This window comes from Somniosus microcephalus, chromosome 25, assembly GCF_052327205.1.
Source record: "Somniosus microcephalus isolate GS21.2 chromosome 25, FLI_Smic_1.0, whole genome shotgun sequence".
NCBI lineage: Eukaryota > Metazoa > Chordata > Chondrichthyes > Squaliformes > Somniosidae > Somniosus > Somniosus microcephalus.
In genome coordinates this window covers 53,467,574-53,480,497 of record NC_141011.1, presented here as the reverse complement: position 1 = coordinate 53,480,497, position 12,924 = coordinate 53,467,574, and the positions used below count along the sequence as shown (strand labels likewise).

The window sequence follows — 12,924 nt, the reverse complement described above, 5'->3', positions numbered from 1 at the left end:
GTTGGTGCTGTTCCCTGCATTTCTCTTGTAGTTAACGTGTGGTGAAGATCATGTCCATTGTGCCTCTTAGTGGGCGGAATTCGCATTGTGACTCTGGGAGGAGCTCTTCAGCCACTGGAGAAGTCGATTGAGGAGGATTCTTGCAATGACTTTCCCTGTGGCTGACAGCAGGGAGACTCCTCTGTAATTACCACAATCGGACTCGTCACCTTTCTTGAAGATGGTCACGATTACGGCATCTCTGAGAACCCCTGGCATGCACTCCTCCTTCCAAATAAGAGAAATTAGTTCATGTATTCGTGTCAGTAGTGCTTCTCCACCATGTTTTAGCGCCTCGCCGGGGATTCCATCTGCTCCTGAGGCCTTGTTGTTCTTCAGTTGTCGGATGGCCTTTTCATCCTCATGCCGGGCTGGGGTTGTGCTGAGGTGGTGGCGGGTAGCATGCTACGGGATGGAGTTGAGGACACTCGCGTTGAAGACAGAGTCTTGGTTAAGGAGATCTTCGAAGTGCTCCCTCCAGCGGGCACTGACTGCCTCCCTGTACTTGATGAGTACCTCTCCGTTCTTGGCCCACATTGGACAACAGCGGCTGCTCCTCATCTGACAAGGAAGGGCGAGAAAAGAATAGCAGCCACCAACAAAAGAAGCGGCAAAATGCCAAAGTAGAAAAAGAGACAGAAAAGACCACCCCCGCTCCGGGACACCGGGAGCAGCGAAGCGCCCAGCGCACCCCCGCTCCGGGACACCGGGAGCAGCGAAGCGCCCAGCGCACCCCCGCTCCGGGACACCGGGAGGTGCAAAGTGCCCAGCGCACCCCCGCTCCGGGACACCAGGAGGAGCAAAGTGCCCAGCGCACCCCCGCTCCGGGACACCGGGAGGAGCGAAGCGCCCAGTGCACCCCCGCTCCGGGACACCAGGAGAAGCGAAGCGCCCAGCGCACCCCCGCTCCGGGACACCGGGAGCAGCAATACTGCAGGCGACAGACAGAGGGAAGAGACATCACTGACCGAGGACAGCCCAGGCGGCAAAGGGGACCCCTACACAACACCGCCATCGTCACCCCGTCGAAACACCTCCACAAGAAACCAGGACTGGTTTCTCAGCCCAGGGGTAGTACAGCAGTTCTCGCATACCATGGGTATGCAGGAACAGACCCAAGGACTGGGAACAGTATAACGAACTGTTTATTTTGATGGGACTTTGGACTTTATTTATTTATTTAAATGGGTTTAAAGATTGCAACCATTAACGTGCGTAGTTTAAAATCAACTACGTGTGTTTCCACCTTGGGGTACCTCACCAAGGTCAAGGCCGACCTGCTGTTCTTGCAGGATTGCGGCACCGATGAGATGTTAAACCGAGGCCCCGTCTGCTCTCTCAGGTGGATGTAAGAGATCCCACGGCACTATTTCAAAGAAGAGCAGGGGAGTTATCCCCGGTGTCCTGGCCAATATTTATCCCTCAATCAACATCACAGAAACAGATTATCTGGTCATTATCACATTGCTGTTTGTGGGAGCTTGCTGTGCGCAAATTGGCTGCCGCGTTTCCCACATTACAACAGTGACTCCACTTCAAAGGTACTTCATTGGCTGTAAAGCGCTTTGAGAGGTCCGGTGGTCGTGAAAGGCGCTATATAAATGTTATATAACTCCCTTCACATAATCTAGTTGACAGATTCAAGCACATGTTTAACACAACTGGTGGAATTTCAAAATGCACATAGTTATATAATACATTTCCTGATTCAATTACTTCTTGTCCATTAACATTTGGGCTCTTTTGCTGGATCGGACAGGTAGACTTCTTTCTGCGATTTGGGATGGTTTTCTTTGGCCCCACATACGTTTTAGTGTAATGATGATCACCATCAGCATTTGGCAAACCAACAGCTGATATTACTTATCAACTTAAGACGTTTCTTACTTTAAACTAACCTGCTGTCATTACCTTTTAAGTTGATATTGAAGTCTTTTACAATGTTCTTGAATTACTTTTAGACCTAGCGTGATACTAACTCTATAACTGAACCCTATTAATTCTGTGACCAATTTAGTTTGGGGTCAGGGTGTGTCCCATCCCACCTGGTTCAGGGGAGTCCTGGTCTCCTCCATACAGGACTCCCAATCTTCCCAAGGAGCCTGCCTTAGGGTTCTTTCTCCAATACCACCAAAATTATGCCTTTGAGAGGCTAGACCTTGGTTTATCACTGGTTCCAAACCTAACCCTTTTGAGGTCCTCTGCTTCCTCATGGATTTCGCTTCTCATTTGGATCCATGTTTTGTTATGGAACCTGTAAATGGCTGCCGATGTCCTAACTCGTCCTAAGTCCCATTCACCCATCTCCCCTGTGCCTGGTTAACCAGTTCCTCGATTTCAAAATTCTCATCCTTGTTTTCAAATCCCTCCATGGCCTCACCCCTCCCTATCTCTATAATCTCCTCCAGCCCCACAACCACCCCCCCCCCCGCCGAGATATCTGCGCTCCTCTAATTCTGCCCTCTTGAACATCCCTGAATATAATCGCTCAACCATTGGTGGCCGTGCCTTCTGTTGCCTAGGCCCTAAGCTCTGGAATTCCCTGCCTAAACCTCTCCGCCTCGTTACCTCTCTTTTTCTCCTTTACGATGTACTTTGATCAAGCTTTTGGTCACCTGCCCTAATTTCTCCTTATATGGCTCGATGTCAAATTTTTTGTCTTTTAATACTCCTGTGAAGCGCCTTGGGACGTTTGACTACATTAAAGGCGCTATGTAAATACAAGTTGTTGTAAGGTATGGCCTCCTTGCCTCCCACCTTCAGCTTGTAGCTGATTTGTATACAACCATGGCCCCCCTTGTCCAAACAGAGAGGCCTCCCTGATTTTTTGTATTCAGCCTCCCTACAAGCCTTCTTTATTCCGCAGTTAGTGGAGGCCTTGAAACAGACGACCATTCTAATTGTAAGGGAATCCTATCTTGACCAGCATTCTCTACTTTTAATTTTAATCCCTCTGACAGATAGCAGTGCCTTTAAATCTATCCTGATTATTTCAAAGTCAGTTTCTTTATGGAGAATGTCAGTGCCTTGATGATTTGAAAAGTTGTCTCACTCTCCTGAGCCACATTAGCCATTTCATGTTGAGCTGTTGTTGATAATTGAGCATGTCTGAGACCCATTCTTCAGTGCAAATTCAACATGCATTCCCACATGCTAGTTACTTCAGCCGTAACACATTTACATTTGCACACGCACACTGGTACATCAGTATCCTAATATCATGCCACACACGACATCTGGTCCAAGCCATTTTTCGGGCTTTCAGGTGATCTTATCAAAAGATCGTGGGCTGTCACAAGAATGTACATTAGTACCAGATTGCACCCAGGTGATTTATGCCAATTCACCCAAGAACAATGATTTTAGAAAAATTCCCATTTGGTGGTGTAATTTTCCTTTCCATCTTCTATCCTCACTCACTTCCTCTCATTCAATTTTATGCAGTATTCACCATTTCATTCATGACCCCCGGAGGAACCTTACAGTCCAATACAATTATATCATAGTATCTTTAGAACATAGATCAAACGTTCCCACTTGGTTCAAGTTTTAACACGTGCTCGCTGACCTACATTGGCTCCCGGTTAAGCAATGCTTTGATTTCAAAATTCTCATCCTTGTTTGCAAATCCCTCCATGGCCTCACCCCTCCCTATCTCTGTAATCTCCTCCAGCCCTACAAAGGCCCACCCCTGCCGAGATATCTGCACTCCTCTAATTCTGCCTTCTTGAGCATCCCCGATTATAATCGCTCAACCATTGGTGGCCGTGTCTTCTGTTGCTTAGGCACTAAGCACTGGAATTCCCTGCCTAAACCTCGCCGCCTGTCGTTATTCCTTCAAGGTGCTCCTTAACACCTCCCTCTTTGACCAAGCTTTTGGACACCTGCCCATATTTCTCCTTAGGTGGCTCGGTGTCAAATTTTTTTCTTATAATACTCCTGTGAAACGCTTTGGGACGATTTACTACATTAAAGGTGCTATATAAATACAATTTGTTGTTGTTCTTCTTGTTTACATTAGAGACAGAAGTGCTTACAATTACTTTGGAGGTAACTTCCATATCTCCCCCTCTTGAGCATGCGGTCTCAGAAAGTACAAATGACCCTGACTGGGTTAAGTCTGAGCCCTTGAAGGGCAAAATCTTAAGTCCAAATCTTCACCATCCTGTGACATCTGATGTCTGTGGTCCCCTCTTTATAAGAAAATAAGAAACAGAGAATCCATTGTGACTCTGTTTAAGAGCCCAAGGGGTTAATTTGTCAATTTATAAGAAATAGTATGGGAAAGAAATCACTGGTGGGAGTAGTCTACAGACCCCCTAACAGTAGCTGCACTGTAGGACAAAGTATACTTTGGTAGATGACCAAAGCAGCCACGACACACAAAGGCATATTGGCATTACCAGATGAAGTATAGAAACCGTGAATAATTGTGTTATGGCTGCACTTCAAAAAGGATACTCAGTAGCTGCCATTCCAATAGCCTTCAATTAACATTCATTGAAACTTGTAAAATTCTAACAGGACTAGACTGACTAGATGCAGGAAGGATGTTTCCAATGGTGGGGAGTCCAGAACCAGGGGTCACAGTCTAAGGATAGGGGGTAAGCCATTTAGGACAGAGATGAGGAGGAATTTCTTCACCCAGAGAGTGGTGAACCTGTGGAATTCTCTACCACAGAAGGCAGTTGAGGCCAATTCATTAAATATATTCAAGAAGGAGTTAGATATATTTCTTAAGGCTAAAGGGATCAAGGGATATGGGGAGAAAGCAGGGACAGGGTACTGAATTTGGAAGATCAGCCTGTGAAGGAATAAGCCATATTTCAGAAAAATACACCATCATATGAACATGATTCTGATTTTATTAATACAGGATAAACTGGGTTTAAAAATCTGGAAAGCCTCGGCCACACAAGCTGCGTTAATACAGGCTTCCGAGATGGGATGGTTTGATAACACAAAAGTTGTAAACATCACAAGCTTTTGAAATGGGAATTGATTGTTAATGCTAAAACAATGGCCCTGTTGGCGCTTCCAGAAGGTCTGGAGTTTGGGAGAAACACAATGGAATGACCCAAGTAAAGTGTTAAAAACTAACACGTTGAACAGGAACACAGAAACATTAAGAGGCATGTGCCTTTGAAAAGATGACATCAAGTAAAAGAAACACCTGCTGGTCAAATAGGTTTTATGTTAAACTTGGAAGGCAGGAGACATCATTTTTAATACAACCATTGCGATAGCTAGAAAACAAGTAAACACCCTAATTGAAGTGTCTTTAATTTACATGTTGTAAATATGATACCAACAGAACACTTTGAGATATGACTTCAATAGATGACACCAAACAATCACATGGTTTTTGTATTGAACTTGGAACACCAGAGAGACACGTCTGCTAATAACCAGTTAAGCCAATATTAAGAATTGCATGGAAGACCTTCGATAAGAATGACATCAAGAGATAAATCTGCTGTAGCCATTTTTTGATAAGTTTTTGGAACACCTAAAGGCAGAGACATAATTATGCATGTAGCAGCTAAATTGACAGTAAGAATAGAAAGACGTCAACAGAAAAAATGACTAGAGATAATTAGCTTACATCAGCAGAAAACTTCAAAGGATAAACCACTAAAAAAGGTATAAAATAGAGCTTTTCAGAATAGAAAGTCAGAAGTCGCTAGAAGGGCAAGTGTTTCTCAACTTCACAGGCACGCTCTAAGTTTTTAAACTTTGAGTCTCGAGTAATCAAGGTATTTGATTTTGGTGGATATTCTGGATTAAGAACAAGAAATGTAAAAATGTACGAAGTTAAGATTTGAGAATAAGAAAATGTAAGCTATTTGTATTTTGAACTGTTAATGTTACGATTGACTCAAAAGCTGTTAACTGTATGTCGGCTCTTAAATAAATCTATATTTTTAGAATTGTCTCTAGTATTCCTGTATCAATCTCGCGAACTCAATTTCTGTACACTCTTGAGGAGTTGCAGAATTCTGGGGGGTATTCTGGACCCTCATAATATCCGGAAGGTTACAGTCTAGCTAAACTTATTAAAAGTGCTATCCGGAGGATGGTAACATCTTCACGTCGTTCCTTTCCTTTAGGGAGAGATCTATAATTATGGGGGATTTCAACTATCATATTAATTGGACAAATCAAATTGGGCAGAGCAGCCTTGAGGATGAGTTCATTGAGTGTATTAGGGATGGGTTTCTTGAGCAGTATGTAACTGAACCGACCAGGGGGCAAGCAACCTTAGATCTGGTCCTGTGTAACGAGACGGGATTAATTAAAAATGTCCTAGTAAAGGATCCCCTTGGAATGAGTGACCATAACATGGTTGAATTCCATATTCAATTAGAGGGTGAGAAGGTTGGATCTCAAACAAGCGTGCTAAGCTTGAATAAAGGAGACTATGAAGGTATGAGAGCGGAATTGAGTAGAGTGGATTGGGAAAATAGATTAAAGGTGATGCGCTATCAATTACTCATAAAAGACTGAGAGTTAGAAAACTAAAGGCTTTTATTAACAAAAGAATGGAGGTCTGCCTCGAGTGGTCGACCGGTCCAGAAATACAAAGGGCTGGGGAGCAGTCACCTTTATACTAGGACTTGTGGGAGGAGTCAGCCGAGGCATGTCCAGGCATGTACACAATGGAATGCAAACAGTATACAAACAGTGGTTTACCACATTCACCCCTTGTTTAAAATTGAGTCCGGCGGGGTGAAGTGTATTGGAGTCTCTCCGGAGGTCTTGTCTGCCGCTGTGATCGGCGTGGCGACGGCAGGGGTAGTGAAGCTTCCGGCATCAAGTCCCGCGTAGGCTGTGGCGCTGGCGTGTCGTCCTCGTAGATGTTGAGCGGGTCGCGGGACCCAGGCCTGCCGTCTGCTGGGGCTGGATATCGGATCGTGGGGGGGGGTGGTAGTGGGTTACTGCAGCCCCCGAGGGTGCAAGGTCTCTTATGGAGACTGTGTCCTCCCGCCCGTCCGGGTACGCAATGTAAGCGTACTGGGGGTTGGCGTGGAGGAGGTCGACCCTCTCGACCAGGGGGTCCGTTTTATGGGTCCTTACGTGTCTTCTCAGTAGGACCGGCCCTGGGGACGTCAGCCATGGCGGTAGCGATGTCCCCGATGTGGACTTCCTTGGGAAGACAAACATTTTCTCATGAGGGGTGGCGTTAGTGGCAGTGCAGAGCAGTGACCGAATAGAGTGGAGCGCATCGGGTAGCACATCCTGCCAGCGGGAGGTTGGAAGGCCCCTAGACTTTAAGGCTAGCAGGGCGGCCTTCCAAACTGTCGCATTTTCTCTTTCCACCTGTCCGTTCCCCCGGGGGTTGTAACTAGTGGTCCTGCTTGTGGCAATACCCCTAGTTAGCAGGTACTGACGGAGTTCGTCGCTCATAAACGATGAGCCCCGGTCGCTATGGATATAGCTGGGGAAACCGAACAGGGTGAAGAGGCCATTTAGGCATTTAATGACCGTGGCACTGGTCATGTCCGGGCAGGGGATGGCGAACGGGAAACGGGAGTACTCATCAATAATATTGAGGAAGTACACGTTGCGGTCGGAGGAGGGGAGAGGCCCTTTAAAATCGACGCTCAGGCGCTCGAAGGGGCGAGTGGCTTTTATCAGGTGAGCCCTGTCTGGTTTATAAAAGTGCGGTTTGCACTCAGCGCAGACTTGGCAGTTCCTGGTCATGGTCCTGACCTCCTCAATGGAGTAAGGTAGGTTGCGGGCCTTGACGAAGTGGAAGAACCTGGTGACCCCCGGGTGGCAGAGGTCATTGTGGAGGGCCCGCAGTCTATCGATCTGCGCGCTGGCGCAGGTGCCACGCGATAGAGCATCCGGGGGGTTCGTTGAGCTTCCCGGGCCGGTACAAGATCTCGTAATTGTAGGTGGAAAGTTCGATTCTCCACCTCAAGATCTTGTCATTTTTGATTTTGCCCCTCTGCTTGTTGTTAAACATGAAAGCGACTGAACGCTGGTCAGTGAGCAGGGTAAATCGTTTTCCGGCCAGGTAGTGCCTCCAATGACGCACAGCCTCCACAATAGCCTGGGCCTCCTTCTCAACAGCGGAGTGTCTGGTCTCCGGGCCCTGGAGGGTTCGTGAAAAGAAGGCCACGGGTCTCCCCGCCTGATTGAGGGTAGCGGCCAGGGCAAAGTCGGACGCGTCGCTTTCCACCTGGAAGGGGATGGATTCGTCCACTGCGTGCATGGTGGCTTTGGCGATGTCCTCCTTGATACGGTGGAAGGCTAAGCGGGCCTCTGCCGTCAAGGGAAAAGAGGTGGACTTGATCAGCGGACGGGCCTTGTCCGCATAGTAGGGGACCCACTGGGCGTAATAGGAGAAAAACCCTAGGCACCTCTTCAGGGCCTTGAGGCAGTGGGGCAGTGGGAGTTCCATAAGGGGACGCATCCGGTCGGGGTCGGGACCGATGACTCCGTGTTCCACAACACAGCCAAGGATGGCGAGGCGGTTTGTGCGGAATATGCACTTCTCCTTGTTATATGTCAGGTTCAGGAGTTGGGCGGTGTGGAGGAATTTTTCGAGGTTTGCGTCATGGTCCTGCAAGTCACGGCCGCAGATGGTCACATTGTCCAGATATGGGAAAGTGGCCTGCAACGCATTTTGATCTACCATCCGGTCCATCTCCCTTTGGAAGACGGAGACCCCGTTGGTGACGCCAAAGGGAACCCTAAGGAAGTGATAGAGGCGGCCGTTTGCCTCAAAGGCAGTATACTGGCGGTCCTCAGGGCAGATAGGGAGTTGGTGGTACGCTGATTTCAGGTCAATGGTCGAGAAGACGCGGTACTGCGCGATCTGATTGACCATATCAGCTATGCGGGGGAGTGGGTAAGCGTCCAGTAGGGTGTAGCGATTTATTGTCTGGCTGTAGTCGATGACCAGGCGCTGCTTCTCGCCGGTCTTAACGACCACAACCTGGGCTCGCCAGGGGCTGGTGCTGCCCTCAATAATCCCTTCCTTCAGGAGCCGCTCCACTTCGGTTTTAATGAAAACCCTGTCCCCGGCGCTGTATCGCCTGCTCTTTGTGGCGATGTGCTTACAGTCGGGGGTGAGGTTAGCAAACAGTGGGGGGGGGGTGACTCTGAGTGTGGAGAGGTTGCACCTGGTGCGCGGCGGGCAATTTGGAAGTAGAAGTAAAAAAAGTTGTGTCTGTGGTTCTTAGGCTGTTTCGACCAATCCTCTCTTGCTACGTCAACAACACAGCCAGAACAAACATAGACCGAAGTGGTCACCTATTTCTGGTATCTGCATTATCTTTGTCAGGTGGTGAATTCATTTCTGAGCAACTTTGGCTCCCTATTCCTGAATCAGAAGTATCCCCTAAAGAAGAAAAATACAGAAATGTCACTTTAGAATTACTGTTCATCTTTGTGAAATGATAATACAAACTAAATGAAGAGTCTGAAGACCAAAACATATAGAAAAAAAAATAATTAAGTAGTGAAATGGAACCAATTTGCACGTGGCTGGACAGGCATGAAGCAATGAAGCTATTGGCCACGTACACTTGAAATGACAACACTTGAGTCATTGTTGGTGATTAGCAGTTACACTTATTGATCAATGAGTTTATCGTATTTCAGAGTCAACCGAATCGGAAAATAAATTCTGTTAATATCTAATCATGATTGCTGGAGATAAAATATAATTTAAAAAGTTTTTACATTAACCTGTAAGTTGTTCTTCAGAACATGTAAATGTGTCTTTAAGGGAACAGTGCACGGTTATACTAACATACCATGCTGTTTAATGATGGGTAAGGGGCTCTGCCCCATGATTCCCAGTGAGGGAAGCCCCCAACTGGGGGAAGATGATAAACAGAGGTGTTGGATTTCCCCCAAAGAGACCTGGAAGCACAATGAAACGTGTGTCTCCGTGATTTCCTGCAGAGGCCTAGGAATACGACAGGGAAAGGTGCTATTACGTGGAGTTGGAGGGGAGGATAATGCAGGCAAGAAAAGTAACTTAATGAAACAGGCAAAAATCGTGAAGACGTCTCAGTGTAAAAAATAAGAATCATGTACTTAAGCAGAACAAGGGATTGAAAAGATGAACATTCACTGTTAACTCAACTAATTGTAAATATTCTAAAGAAAAAGGTAAAGAATACCGGCCAACATATATTATTCCATCTCAGTGCCTATTATCTGAGTCAGAAGGACATGGGTTCAAGCCCTACTCCAGAGGCTTGAGCACATCATCGAGACTGACCCATCAGTGCAGTACTGAGGGAATCCTGCACTTTCAGAGGTGCTGTCATTCAGGTGAGAGGTTAAACCAAGGTGCTGTCTGCCCTCTTGGGTGAAGAAAAAGACCCCATACCACTATTCTAATTAGAGCAGGGGAGTTCTTCCAGTGCCCTGGCTAATATTTATCCCTCATCCAAAAATCACTAAAACAGATTATCTGATCATTATCTCATTTCTCTTTGTGGGACCTTGCTGTGCGCAAATTAGATTTCATGTTTCCCTCCATTCTGACAGTGACTGCAGCTCAAAAGTATTTAATTGGCAGGGAAGCGCTTTGAGACATCCTGAGATTGTGAAAGGCGCTATATAAATGCAAGTACTTTCTTTTTCTCTATTGTGAATGCCCAATTTTGACATTAGTCAACAAGTAAACATGAATTTTAAGAGAGTTTTCATAGTTTTCCTCCCTTTCTGTCTCAGTTACAGGTTGCCATGGTGCCCGAGTTAGCTCAAAATCACTCTTCTTCTTCTTACTTGAGTGAAGAATATCCAACAAAGGTAGTCTCTTGCAATGCCACTTCTGTTTGATCTGCAGAAGGTGAAACTACATGGAGATCATAATCATAAAATGTGCCAAAAACAATGCCGAGTTAATGCACTGTAGGCTCCAGTACTGAGTCACATCGATCCAGAACTTCCCACGTTTGATTTTAAGTCTGTACTTAGCTGACCTTAGATGGGACAACAGTGGGATTTACAAATGGCCTCAGTATTTCTCCTCCTCTCACCACTGTGCATTAACCCTACAGGAAAGTGTGCACAGGGGAGGGAGAAGCTTGGGTGCAGCCCTTGGCCCAGAAATTCGGGTCTCCACGGGTGTGTACGCACGGGGTACACAGCCGTGGGCCCGATGGAAGTGCCGGTTTCCTGCATGCACTGCGCATGCGCGGGAAACCGGCACTTCTGTTCCCCTGAACGAAGAGATTCAGAGGTCGAATGCGTGCGCGGGGGAGGATGCGCGTGCGCATCAAACTTAGGTTTTTTTTTAATACAGGTTTTCACGCGAGGGTAAGCCTGCATTATTTACACCTGCGGGAAGCCCCCGACCCGAATTTCTGGGCCATTATGTTATCACTGCCCTCCACCAGTGGAACAGCCTGTCAACAATCACTGGCTTGCACATGAAAAGTGGACATTTGGACAAGGCACAGACGTGTTGCAGGCACTGGTGCAACTGTATCCCAACACGAGTCACCATCCACGGGAGAGGAGAACAGAAAAGGGGAAAAACTGAGGGAAAATATAGAAACAGTACAAATATTGGAGAGAGATGCACTGTACCTGCTGTCTGGTGTTGCAGAGAGCTTCCTGTAGTTTGGTTGCTGTTTGGATTTGCAGTACCTTCCCAGGTTTCTGGCATAGGTGTGCGTTCAACATGTAGGATATTTTGCTCCATCCCATGTTCTTGCATTGAAAATAATGGTTCGCTTGTCGGAGTTCGACATTCTGACTGTGACAATGAATATAACAGGATATTTGTTCTATGATGCGCTGTATTGACTGTCATTGTTAGCTTAGGTGTCAACACAGTCACGTCCTCTTATTACTTCTGGATAGCAGAAACAACTTGAAGTTGCTCTTTTCCATAGCAAGTTGTCTTCTCTAATCACCTTCCATGGCGCCCTCCATCCTCATCTCAGACACCAAATGTTGCCCCAGAACTATGCTCCACCTCTCACCATTCATATCAGGGTCTTAACCTACCCACAACACTAAAATTATACTGGTCAATGTCACAAATGAAATCTTATATGAATTCAACCGTGGCTTACTGTCCATACTCTTCCTCATCGACCCCTCCACCGTGGAGTACTGCATCCTTCTCAAACTGCTCTCCCCCACAGTTCACCTCTTCGATACTGCTTTCTCCTGGTCCCACTTCTACACATCACACCATAGACATTACAGTGTCTCAAATAGTTTCACCTCCCGTTCCCTCAAGGTCGCCTCTGGAATCTATCCTTGGCCTCTTCATCGTTTACATTCTACCCCTTGTTGATGTTATCCTGAAGTGCAGGGCCAACTTGTACATGTCTGCTGATGACACCCAGCTCTATCTGGCCACCCCTGTCATTGACTGCACTTGGCTGATAGGCATTGGCTCAGATGAGCCAAAATTTCCTCCAGCTTTAGGTCAGCAAAAGCGAAGCCATTTCCTTCAGTTCCCACAAGCATCTACACACCTCATTCCTTGACTCTGCCTCCCTTCCCACCTCCCACTTCATGCTTAGCTCAGGGTGTGGAACCTTGGCATATTGTATCGACCCTGAGCTCAGCTTCCTCCCCATATTCAATCTGTCACCAATATCATTTTCTTTCATTTCTACGTACTGCCCGTCGTTGCCTCTACTTCTCCTTTTGGCTGCCGAGATTTTAATCCACACTTTTATTATTAAACAGCTTGATTTCTCCAACATTCTCCTTACCATTTCCCTGCTTTTACCTTTTACAAGTCATCCAGAAAGCCTTGGCTTGTGTCCTCACTGAGCTCCACTGGATTCCAGTGTCCCTGAGAATCAACTTTGAAATTCTCATCCTCACCTGCAACTCTCTCCAAGTTCTTGTCCCTCATGGCCCCCAATTTTCAGCCATATTTCCTGCAAG

General features: G+C 46.7%; 1 protein-coding gene across 5 annotated transcripts in view; it reads right to left on the bottom strand.

Annotated features, from left to right (window-relative positions):
* Positions 1-5,215: 5,215 nt before the first annotated feature.
* The window catches only part of LOC147100831 (tumor necrosis factor receptor superfamily member 5-like), a 63,838-nt gene continuing 56,129 nt past the window's right edge, over positions 5,216-12,924 (bottom strand). For all 5 annotated transcript variants that reach the window (XM_085967455.1, XM_085967458.1, XM_085967459.1 and 2 more), the window contains 2 exons: positions 11,602-11,770; positions 5,216-9,391 (listed from right to left, as the gene is read on the bottom strand). In XM_085967455.1, the coding sequence (XP_085823581.1) occupies positions 9,300-9,391; positions 11,602-11,770 (261 nt within the window). In that variant the 3' untranslated portion in view covers positions 5,216-9,299. The remainder of the gene's footprint in view (positions 9,392-11,601; positions 11,771-12,924) is intronic.